Genomic DNA, 11,146 nt, shown 5'->3' on the forward strand with positions numbered 1-11,146 from the left:
CACAGCTAGCAACATCTCGCCACTCACCAAAAGGAGGCTCATCAACCCGCATGATTTTGCCTCGACGAGGCGGTGCAGGTTCTCTTTCCAGGTGCGCGAAACAGTCGCAAGGATCGCGTATGAGAGACGCGTTACTAAGTTACCGAAAGGATTATAGGCAAGAAAAGCCTACAAGTACCAAACGGACACGACGCACAATGCAGCTGTCAGATCGGTATGATGAAGGAAGCTACCCGGCTCACAGAATGTCCGCAGCTCACCGCAAAGTACGCGAAAAGATGAAGCAGGTGGAGCTAGAGAGATAGCAGATCGCAGCCCGCGAAAAGACTCCGTTGGTGTTGTACTGTGCCAGCAAAACAAAGATCGGTAAAGAGCCCTTCTACGAAAATCACAGAGGCAGCGAATTATTGGGCGAGACCCGTAGTGACGTACTCTGCACATGCATGCTGCGTGCAAGTACACACAGTAGACCTGGAAACATGCCCCGGTGTGGCCTGGCTGGCGAGTCAGTTTCCCACGTCGTCCTATAGAGTGCCCTGTCATGCAACACACGATCAGCGGAGCGGCAGTGCGGCAGTGTATACCCCCTGCGGATGCTGAGCGCGATCTACAGGACCAATGAAACTCAATAATTTCCTTCCTCTATGATGGTATCTAATTGAGAAGTTACATTCAGCACTGGCGACATGGTTTTCGGCAGTCGAGTGAGCATCCACTAGGAACGTCGTGGAGGGCACAAAGTGGCGGCTCGAGCATTGGTGGCAAAATCAAGAAACCCGCACGTGACTTTTGGGTTGGCAACAGCAGACAGAACTGGCACCACTTACACTACAGAAGCAAATCAGCCTTTTTCGTATTTTTTATCGTATTTTTCTTTTCTTTTTTGGCCTTATCCAGAACTCTGTCGATTGCCCGATACAAAGGGATAGCACATATCATCATCATCATAATCCGGATGCTCGCGCGCTATGCATGAAGTAAAGAAAAATATTATACAAGAAGCCAACAACTGGTGACACACAACGCCAAACAGGCGTGTTTCTCGTTCTGCCCCATCGTTTGGTCGTTAATATTAATTGAGATTGTGTGTTCCTCGTCCTTTGACCTTTGAGCGGCAGACGCCTGCCTAATCGCCAGGCGCTGCCAACCATGGTTTCGCCATTGGGATGGGAGGGTGATACCGGAATGTAGCTTTTAGCGACCCTTCGACCCCGAGTCAGACCAACACCACCTAGAAGTCTTCTATAGGTGGTGTTGGTCAGACACGCTGTCCATAGGCCGCAAAGGCGCGCGCGTACGGCTTTGGCTAAAGCGGAATTTAAAAATATGCCGCTTAATGGTATCTTGGGCAGCATATATATATACATCACGGTCACCCTCACGAGCCTGAGTCTGGCAGGCGGTAACGGTTGACGGTTTTTGTGACGTCATGAGACCGAACTGGCAGCCGCTGTCAACTCGCGCTTCACCATTGAGATGGGAGGAAGAAACCGCAATCAAGCCTTTCGGGATCCTTGAATCCCGTGCAAGATACACTAGGCTTACACCTAGCACTTTTTAGAACGGTTTGGATAAAGCGGGGCTTTATATCTATGTTGTTCCAGGTATCTTGGGAAGCTTCCATCACGGCACACCTCACGAGAAACACTTCGCCTAACAAGGAAAACAACAAAAACCAATCTCGTCACTGTCTCCGTACGGCACTCTAAAGCTATAGAACGCACAGCTAAACTACGCAAAGTCGTGTTTTCGCACGGTAGAGCCAGTTAAACCATAGTTTAAACTTTAAACACCGCTTAACTTTTTCTTCTACGGTTGTATAACCCTACTCAGTTCAGTTCAGTCGTTCAGTCATGTCCGACTCTTCGTGACCTTATGGACCATGTCACGCCACGCTTTCCGGTCTCTCACTATCTTCCTAACATCACATAACTTCATCTGCAGTGCCTCAAGGATGCCATCTAACCATCGCGTTCGCTGCCTACCCCTTCTCCGGCGACCCTCAACCTTTCCCAACATCAAATCTTTCTCCAGCGACTCCTCTCTTCTCATCAGATGACCAAAGTAGCTGAGCTTTAACTTTAGAATTTGACCCTCCAATGAGCGGTCAGGGTTTATGGTCGACAATATCGACTGATTTGATCTTCTGGCAGTCCAAGGAACTCTCAAGAGTCTTCGCCAGCACCACAGTTTAAACGCGTCAATTCTTCGGCGGTCAGCCTTTTTAACAGTCCAACTCTCGCATCCATACATCACAACTGGAAAGACCATAGCACGAGTTATACGGATCTTGGTTGGCAGACTAATGTCTCTGCTCTTACTAGGCGGTCAAGGCTAACCATTGCTCTCTTTCCTAGAAGCAGGCGTCTCCTAATTTCATGGCTGCAGTCTCCTTCCGAGGTAATCTTGGAGCCCAAGAAGAGAAAATCTGTCACAGCTTCCACTTCTTGTCCATTGATGCTCCAGGGCTTGATAGGGCAAGACGCCATGATCTTTGTCTTTTTAATGTTCAGTTTAAGCCCAAACTTCTCACTCTCTTCTTGTACGCGCATCAGAAGTCTCTTGAGTTCCACTTCACTTTCTGCCATTAAAGTGGTATCATCCGCATATCTAAGGTTGTTGATACGTTTTCCAGCAATCTTCACTCCAGCTGAAGACTCGTCCAGAGCGGACTTCCTCATGATGCACTCTGCATATAGGTTAAATAGGCAGGGCGACAGTATGCAGCCTTGCCTCACTCCTTTCTCAATCGGAAACCAATGAGTAAGACCATGCCCAGTTCTGACTGTGACCTCTTGCCCTTCATATAGGTTCCTGAGGAGACAGATGAGGTGAATTGGAACTCCCATCTCTTGGAGAGCTTGCCACAATCTGCTGTGATCTAAGCAGTCAAACGCTTTCGCATAATCAATAAAGCAGAAGTAGATGGGCTTCTGGAACTCTCTTGCTTTTTCCATGATCCAGCGAAGGTTGGCAACTTGGTCTCTAGTTCCTCTGCCCTTGCGAAACCCAGCTTGCACGTCCGGAAGCTCCCGATCCACATACTGCTGCAGCCTACCTTGGAGGATTTTCAACATCACCTTGCTAGCATGCGAAATAAGCGCGATCGTGCGGTAGTTGGAACAATCTTTGGCACTGCCTTTCTTTGGAATGGGGATGTAAACTGACCTCCTCCAATCCTGTGGCCACTGCAGGGTTGTCCAAATCTTCTGACATAATGCATGCAGAATGTTAACAGCGTCATGGTTGAGGTTTTGAAGCAACTCAGCTGGAATGTCATCAATTCCGCTAGCTTTGTTCTTAGCAAGGCTGGCTAAGGCCCATTCAACTTCACTAGCCCTACTAGCCCACGCAACATATTCTGCAATTCCTTTACATTTCAGCTCTTCGTAGCGTGCGTTCACAGATCAAGTTTAGGCTCTAGCCGTTCGTGCCGAATGAAATCACGGGCAGGATTTTGTTTCACGCATCTTCAATTAATGACGGGGTTAACATGCAAGCGAAGCCGAATCATGTAAATATATTCTGACCACAGTGAGCAACTGCCTCGTAATGACGCCCCGGACAATTAACTAATGGCAACGCGCGGCAGCCTCAAACGTGAGAAGGGAGCGCAAACACAGAACTGTGTCATCAAACGAAACTGCAAGCCCGAACGGACCAAACACCGCGTTTAATGGCACTGCCACGCGTGGACAGCCATAAAAAAACGCTCCCTGTCATCAGCGGGTCTACATCAAAGTTTTCACCGGCTTATCGCTAAACCAAACATATTAAGCCAGCGTGCGCGCCATTAACCCCTGCTCCTATCTCTTTTTAACCGGGCCGCTCAAGTACTACAGGCTTGTGACGCGAGCGCTCCGCGCGTCAAGCCAAGCAAGCTGCTGCTATATAGGGGCGCTCGTTTAAACACGTGACCACGTGACTCCTTAACGCCGCGCCCATAAATGCAGCCGCGTGTTTCCGCGTGAAGGCTCCTCAATAGCAGGCTGCCGCCACACGCTGCTCGTACCTTATTTATGACTCTCGGAGCCCGCCGCGTAACTAGGAGACGTGACATATGATGACGCGCCATCTTGGGAGGTAAACGTCGCGACGTCTCTTTCACTACTCTTCCTTTTTTCCACCCTTCCGAGCGTGCAGTCAATCAAAGGAAGAAGTGGAAGCTGCTGCCGACGCCCTTTCTGGCTCTGTCACTGCTCTGCTTTGTGAACGAATGCGGGGATTGGATGCACGCTTGCACGTACTGGTGCGTCCAAGGGCAGAAATCCTAACTAGAAAGGGTGCACGGCTCTGTATGCCAAAGCGCGAACGAGTACCTGCATCGTCGTCGATATATCGATAATCCACGGCGTCATCCGCCCATACACGGAACCTTCGTGGAAAGCGACCCTATTGTATCCCGCGAAAAACGCGCGATTCTTGGTATTATTTGGTAGGTGCGCAATATCGAGCTGATTTTCGTTGTACCCACGAAGGAGTTCTTATCCCTGCTGTTTTGTCGCCTATATACGTACGCACCCCTCGGTGCGCAGAGATCTGTATTCAAATGGCCATCTTGCTGGTGATTCGATTCTTTCGCTCAATGCCTGCTCGTACCCTCTGTGTCGAGTGATTCCGGAGCATTAATGTCGCACCCCGCCGGGGTGGCGCAGTGGTTACGGCGCTCGACTACTGTTCCCAAGGACGCGGGATCGAATCCCGGCCTCGGCGGCAGCTTTTCGATGGAGGCGAAAAGCAAGGCGCCCGTGTGCTGTGCGTTGTCAGTGCACGTTAAAGAACCCCAGGTGGTCAAAATTTCCGGAGTCCTCCACTACGGCGTCTCTCATAGCCTGAGTTGCTTTGGGACGTTAAACCCCACAAACCAACCAACCAACCATTAATGTCGCAATATGCGCGGTTTTCAAGCTAACAGCGTATTTTTGTTTGTTTTCGCCAAGGCTAGGAAGGACAGGAGCCTTTATCTAGAATTTTACAGAATGTAAGCAGAGAGCACATAACTTCTCCCCGTCCTTTGAACTGTCGTAGCACAAGCGATAACCAGCAGTGATTGAACTTTCACGTTCGCTTCAGTACGCGTTTTTTTTTTTCTTCTTTTTTTCTCTAAAGCAGTATGGGCGACTGAGATGCTTTTCTAACATGCATGCGACAGGAGTCGGCCATGCAGCTTCATATTTTTTTTTCATTAAAAAAAAAAGAAAAGAGAAGCAATGCGCGGCATTCTTCGCAGCGAAGAGGCCAAACAAGTCTTGCTTATTTGCGCCTTATTATTAAGTAAGGCGCTGACACCTTGAAGTTCTTGAAGAGGTCCACTTTTATTTTTTCGTTGCTGAAAGAAGTGTTTTTCACGGGTTCCAAACGTCTGTCTGGCTGTAATCGGCGCGTCTTGCCAATTACATGAGGCTCACAACCAGACGAAATGCCTCGCAAATTCAGCCTCCTAGCTTAGCTCCCTCTAAATACGCTAGAATAATACCGAAGCTTGAGAAAGACAACCAGAAGATCCACGTAAAGCTGAACGCTTGGTTACCATGGAACGAGCATTTCGCAGCAGTACAGCTTCTGGCTTCAAATTTAAGTTTCCGGTTATCGTGTAACTGAGCTGCACAGAATAAAATGAAACGTGCAGACGCAAGCGCGCGTTTGTGTGCCTGAGTGTGTGCGCGCGTACGTATGTACGTTTCATTTTATTCTGTGCAGCTTAGTTACACGTTTCCATAAATGCTTGTACGAGGCACCCAAACGTCCAGATAACCTAGCTTTAAATTCTTCAAGTTTAGCTTTCATTTGCCATCTTTGCAAAGTGAAAGCAACAAAGGCAGAAACCAGAGCTCTTATTTGTTTATTTAAAGTTGCGGAGTGACGGTGACTCAATGTCAAAGAATCTGCCCTCGACTATCACGCAAACAGCGCTTTCGACGTCCTCACTGCGTCCACCTTCCAATTCTTAGCGAAGCAAGCAGTTGTTAGGTACACGAAGAAGGAATGCTCCACTAAAACTGCAGCGAAAATCATTAACCACCAACGACGACTTCATATCATGAGTGTCACTTCAAAGGCGACATCAAAGGAATCAATCTAAGCGTTTCAAGCCAATTAATTTAATACTGGGAAGACATTTAAAGAGTACGTAATCGTAGTGGAATAATTAAATTCAAGAAAGGGATGTTCTTGCTAAAGGTGACCACCCGGTGCACATGTGTGACCTCCAGCCCACTGCAGCTGCCCAGCAGCCTTGGCCAACTGCACCGGTCAGCGCAGCACTAACAGTCGGCGCGCGGCGCAATGCGTGATCTTTTCAAGCTCTGGACATGCCTTGCTGGCGGACAGGTGTTGTCCAGCCTGCGTACGGCACGTATCTTGTTATAAGAGCCGGGTGTGCCTACACAACTGTGAACGCTCAGGGGCTCGAGCGCGCTGGAAACGTGTTCAGACAAACAGGAAAAAAAAAAAAAAAAAAAGCGGGAGAGGGGGGTACACGTCTGGGCACAGTGCCTAGAATATTTATTTACGTTTTCTTTATTTGTATCGAATTCTATTTAAAGGCGCTGTAAATGTAACAGTCGACGTTTCTAAGCGCTAAAGTGTTGCCTTATTCTTCTGTTTTCGTGCTATTTTTGGCAATGAAAATAAATTATTGTGAGTACTCAATTTGTGCCTGGGCATGAAATGCTCGATTCCTGCTGCTGTTTTTGAAAACATGATCCATAAATGGCAGGCAACACTAAAGACGTTTATTTTATTTATTTAAATTTCCAATTATATATTGACACCTACATTGCAATACGCTAGCATTTATGCCTGTTGCCATTTTGCCTTCCAAAACATTTTTTCCTCGTACATTGCGAAAAGTTTCTTTCTGAGTAGCACACAAAAATGTTCGAGTACGGCATCGTTAGAGCGGGCAAGGCCAACACCACCTTGGCAAAGCACGACACCTCCCCCCCCCCCCCCCTCCCTCTCCCTTGCGCGCACACAGAAGCAGCCGGAACCCAAGAAATGGAGAGAGTGAGAAAAAAAGAAAGAACTGGCTAAACTACGCTATGGTGAGCAGTCCGTACCAAATATAATATCAACGTGTATTTGGCCTTTTGACGAAGAGAACAGGAACACGTGGAAGGGAAGAAGGAAGCCCTGCTTCACTCAATTAAACCTAGCTAAAATAAGAAAAAAAAAAAAAAGGCTTAACAAGGACCATATGAACTTTATAAAGTACGCGTTGGGAAGGAAGGCGAAAGGATAAGGATTGACAGAAAATATGATAGGAGGAAAACCGCCAAGAGAAAAACCGCGCTCAAAGATTCTCCCTTTGATCAGTTTCGCAAACCCAGCGAGGAAAACCGAGCACAAAAGAGACGTTTTCGCAGCCGAAAAATGCAGCAGCGGCGGCCGTCTTGACTCGCCTTACAAGACGTACTAACGACGAGGGTAAGAATATATATTGCCTCGGCTCCGCTCTCGTCACCTAGTGAGAACGGTCAACAAGGCAGAGCAGAATAATCGGATGAGCACGACAATGAGGGGACACAAATGAGGCAGATATAAAAAGAACGCAAATAAATTAAGGTACCATGCAACTTCAAACGCATAAAACCATGCATCTCTTGACTCACGTTAAACTGGCTATAATGTTGGGCTTCAGTTCACAAGCTTGGCTCCAAACAAACACTGATCACGTTGTTTGTCGTGAGAACAAGTATTCGGGCTTCGCTAAAACCGATTCAGCGTTTATACTTAACGTGACCTAGTGTCTTCTGTACTGAGCTCAACCTATGTAATCGAACTAAAAACCGCCTTATTCAATTTCGTGACAGACAGGATATTGTAAAATCGGATACAAGATTAATCTTGGGGTCTTAGTTGAAGTAACAGTGAAGGGCCGCGACGCTGCAAGCGCACAACGTGAGGCAAGACAAAACAAGGACCAAAGGATGACGAAACTAGATATAAACCGTGAAACATGACACCACCCGCGTCTCCGTCTGTCAATTCTCAAACGCTCTTCTGCAATCGTGATAGCGAAACTCTGAGAGAACACTCCTTTAGCCATATTTTCTTTTGATTCCGCGACTTTTCGGAAGAATGGCGCAGAAATCAATGTCACATGGAGACATTAAACTCTTTTTTTAAAAAAACAAAACAACAGAAGAAAGGGAAGAAGCCCGACCGAAGCACAGCGTTCGAAAATACACCTCGGCACGACATCCGATTTGCAGCTGCGACTCCCGTGGTCATATGGGACCAGCCGCATTGTTTTGGCTCGCATTTGGGAGCGCATTGTTTTGGCTTGGAACATGTTTTGTCTGCCCTGAAGCCGCCTAAATAGACGGCACTTTCATTTTTATATGTTCACTTCCCTCATTTTTTTCTTCTTCCCTCTGTGTCTCGAATGTGGGTCACGTTGCAGCTGCGAGGCGTCAGATAAACTTCATTACGGTTCCTGTTTCGTTTTTCTTCTGGGTTTTCCTTCTTCTTCCCCAGCTTTTGCGACTTGACCATGTTTCAATAGCACCGAAGAACTCGGAGAGCAAGGCAATCAATCAGGATTGCGTCACACGTGAAAAACGAAACCTGGAACGGTCGCCCATAGCGACAAGTCGAATCAACGCGCTGTAGTAGAGGAGACGGGAGATGGTTTCGACATGAAACAGCGCTCGTCTGCGCAGCCAGACTTAATTTAACGAAAAAAAAAAAAAAATCTGAGACCCACTTTGATGCACCAGAGCTTCCGTCTCAGCTTTATAAACCGTCGTATAATGGAAAAGAAAGAAAGAAAGGAGAAAAGTACTACAAACGGTTGAAGCGTGGCTTTACCTAAATATCAAACAGAACGAATCAAAGACTTAAGAGTTCCAAGGAAGCGTACCTTCCGTAACATTGCATATTGGAAATGTGTTAATTCGAATTCGGTCCACCGGCTTATTTGAATTAACGCTTCGGCACCGATAAAGTCACGTGTTAAAGGCGCGTCTTCATCGAGCTGCGCGTTATTTTAACAAATTTCCGGTCCCCCCCGACTTCGAATTATCGAGAGGCAACTGTATAATGGAATTTGTTGACGTATATCATTTATGATTACTGAAGCCTGAATTATAACAGTATATAACACACTAACTGTATATAATTACCTGTTCTTATTTACTTGCAGTGCGGGCTCTGACTTCTGTGATAGAACGGTACATTGCAATGTAAATAGCTAGCTCGATTTTATTTTCATAAGTATATACGATTATGCCCAGGCGCTGACATATGCAGCGCAGCCAGCGCCTTACGTGTCTTTGTAACTTGTTAATTCGTTTGAATGTATAAACCATGAACAATCAACGTTGTCGGTAATTAGAACACGTTAAGTGATTAATAAATTACCCGCAATACATTTCGACAAGGCATTCACCTGACAGAGAGGCGAAACTCAAAAGTGGAGCTTGAGGCATCTGCTACAGCAGTTCTATGAATCAAAACCATTTATGAAACATATATTGAATATAATAAAAAAAAAAACTACTAACCAAGTTCTCTGCTTTGCGGTCTCAAAGATTGGCTCCGCCTACACCTGCTGAAAGAACCTAGCCAGTTACGCCGACGTACGACGACTGGTAGATTTCAAATGTCACGCCAGCGAACACGCGTGGGCCAACACAACGGCCGGTTTTTCCCATAATGGGTATTCCGACAATAGGATCTGCAGACCTTTGTCCTTTGACTATTTTTATTTGTCCGTATAAAAACTTCTCAGCTAACAATAGCGATCGGCCTTGGAGGAGGCAGCTGCACGGTGCGGACTGGCCACATAGAGGGTTTACGCAGTGCCTTTACAACTCCAGACCGCAGGCGAGGATCTCGCAACAAATGAGTTGGACCACAACGAAAAATCAATCTGGGTCCAAAACGGGGGGAATTCCCCGCGGCGCAGCGTTCTGCGCTTAAAGGCCGCACCGCGTTGAATCAAGATTCGCACGTACACCGCTTCGAACGCGCCGGCCAGATGACTCATCGCCCGTATTGTTTGCTTTGTACCAGCACGGGGAGCCTAACAGTTCCCCTCTTATGGCTAGTTTATACTTTCACCCGCCTCTCTGCTTCGTACACAATGCGGGAACTCCACGGTAGCTCGCTTCCGCGTCACAAGCGGGGGTTGTGAGCCTTGCGCAAAACCACAATTTTCGAGAACACAGATGTTTTGCATGCAAAACACAGGCCTCGCTCAACAGGTCCTCTTTGAAGCGGCACTTAGCAGCCAGCGCGAAATTACACCCAAGATGCAGTTTTCTTATTGCAAACGAGAAGTCCCAGCGGTGCTTCGAAAGGCGGAAAAGGTGCCGAGCCGTCGACCTGATGTTTGGGCTTTCTCACCGAACTCAAAAGCGCCTGGGAGAAGCCCAATTTACAGGACGGAGAAGAAATCGGAGAAATACGTTCGCATTCGCCCGTAGGGGGCGCGATGAGACTTACCGATCGTTGATATATAAGTGTCGTAGAAGCGCTCGTCGCAGAATCGGTGTACGATGCACGTTTTGCCCACATTGCTGTCTCCTAGGACGAGAATTTTGAAAATGGCCGTGAAGTCCACCGCCATGTTGACCCAACTGACAGCGGCTGACGCGGGATCGATGTGTTGCTCCGGGCGAGGGAGAACCGCAGAGGAGGGAGCACTTCCGGAGCCTGGCGGATGTGACGTCAGCCTCGCATCTGCAGGTGTTTCGTTTATTTTTATGTGCGTGTAGTGCGTGTGCGTGCGCTTTCATCGCTCTGATCTTGCGACGCTAGCAGCGGCGCCCGAGTGGCGGAAGCGCTAAGCGAACGCAAGTTAAAGAAATGCTAGGAAACCACCTGCACGCCGGTCATTCGAAATTGACTGAAAAACGTTGGAGAAAAGGCTACATATTGGACCTCACTTTCGTCACGCGATGGGGTTCCGTAGCTGTATAAACGAAGCTGTCTGATTTCCGAGTAATGCATCCCATCCCAAGTCACGACGTGTACCCGGCATGCATGAAATTGCCGCGTCAGAGGAGTAAAGTTAAGGTTGTTGCACATGCAAGCGAAAACGATCACAAATATTTCTGCCGCCGCGGCGACAATTGCAAGCGAAGATGTCCCAAAAGTTTTCTTTTTGTCGCGTAGTTTAATTTCGTTCATTAGTTCG

The 11,146-nt window shown here is 47.5% G+C and overlaps 1 protein-coding gene across 3 annotated transcripts in view; it reads right to left on the reverse strand.

The window, feature by feature from the left end:
• Positions 1-10,625, reverse strand: part of LOC146185038 (ras-related protein Rab-8A-like) — a 95,653-nt gene extending 85,028 nt beyond the window's left edge. The window contains exon 1 of one of the 3 annotated variants that reach the window (XM_084606029.1): positions 10,453-10,625. In XM_084606029.1, coding sequence (XP_084462155.1) covers positions 10,453-10,576 — 124 coding nt within the window. In that variant the 5' untranslated portion in view covers positions 10,577-10,625. The remainder of the gene's footprint in view (positions 1-10,452) is intronic. The other 2 variants (XM_084606028.1, XM_084606027.1) reach the window with 2 other exon arrangements.
• Positions 10,626-11,146: the final 521 nt, after the last annotated feature.

Source organism: Amblyomma maculatum, chromosome 6 (assembly GCF_055883805.1).
Source record: "Amblyomma maculatum isolate TAMU_Amacu chromosome 6, ASM5588380v1, whole genome shotgun sequence".
NCBI lineage: Eukaryota > Metazoa > Arthropoda > Arachnida > Ixodida > Ixodidae > Amblyomma > Amblyomma maculatum.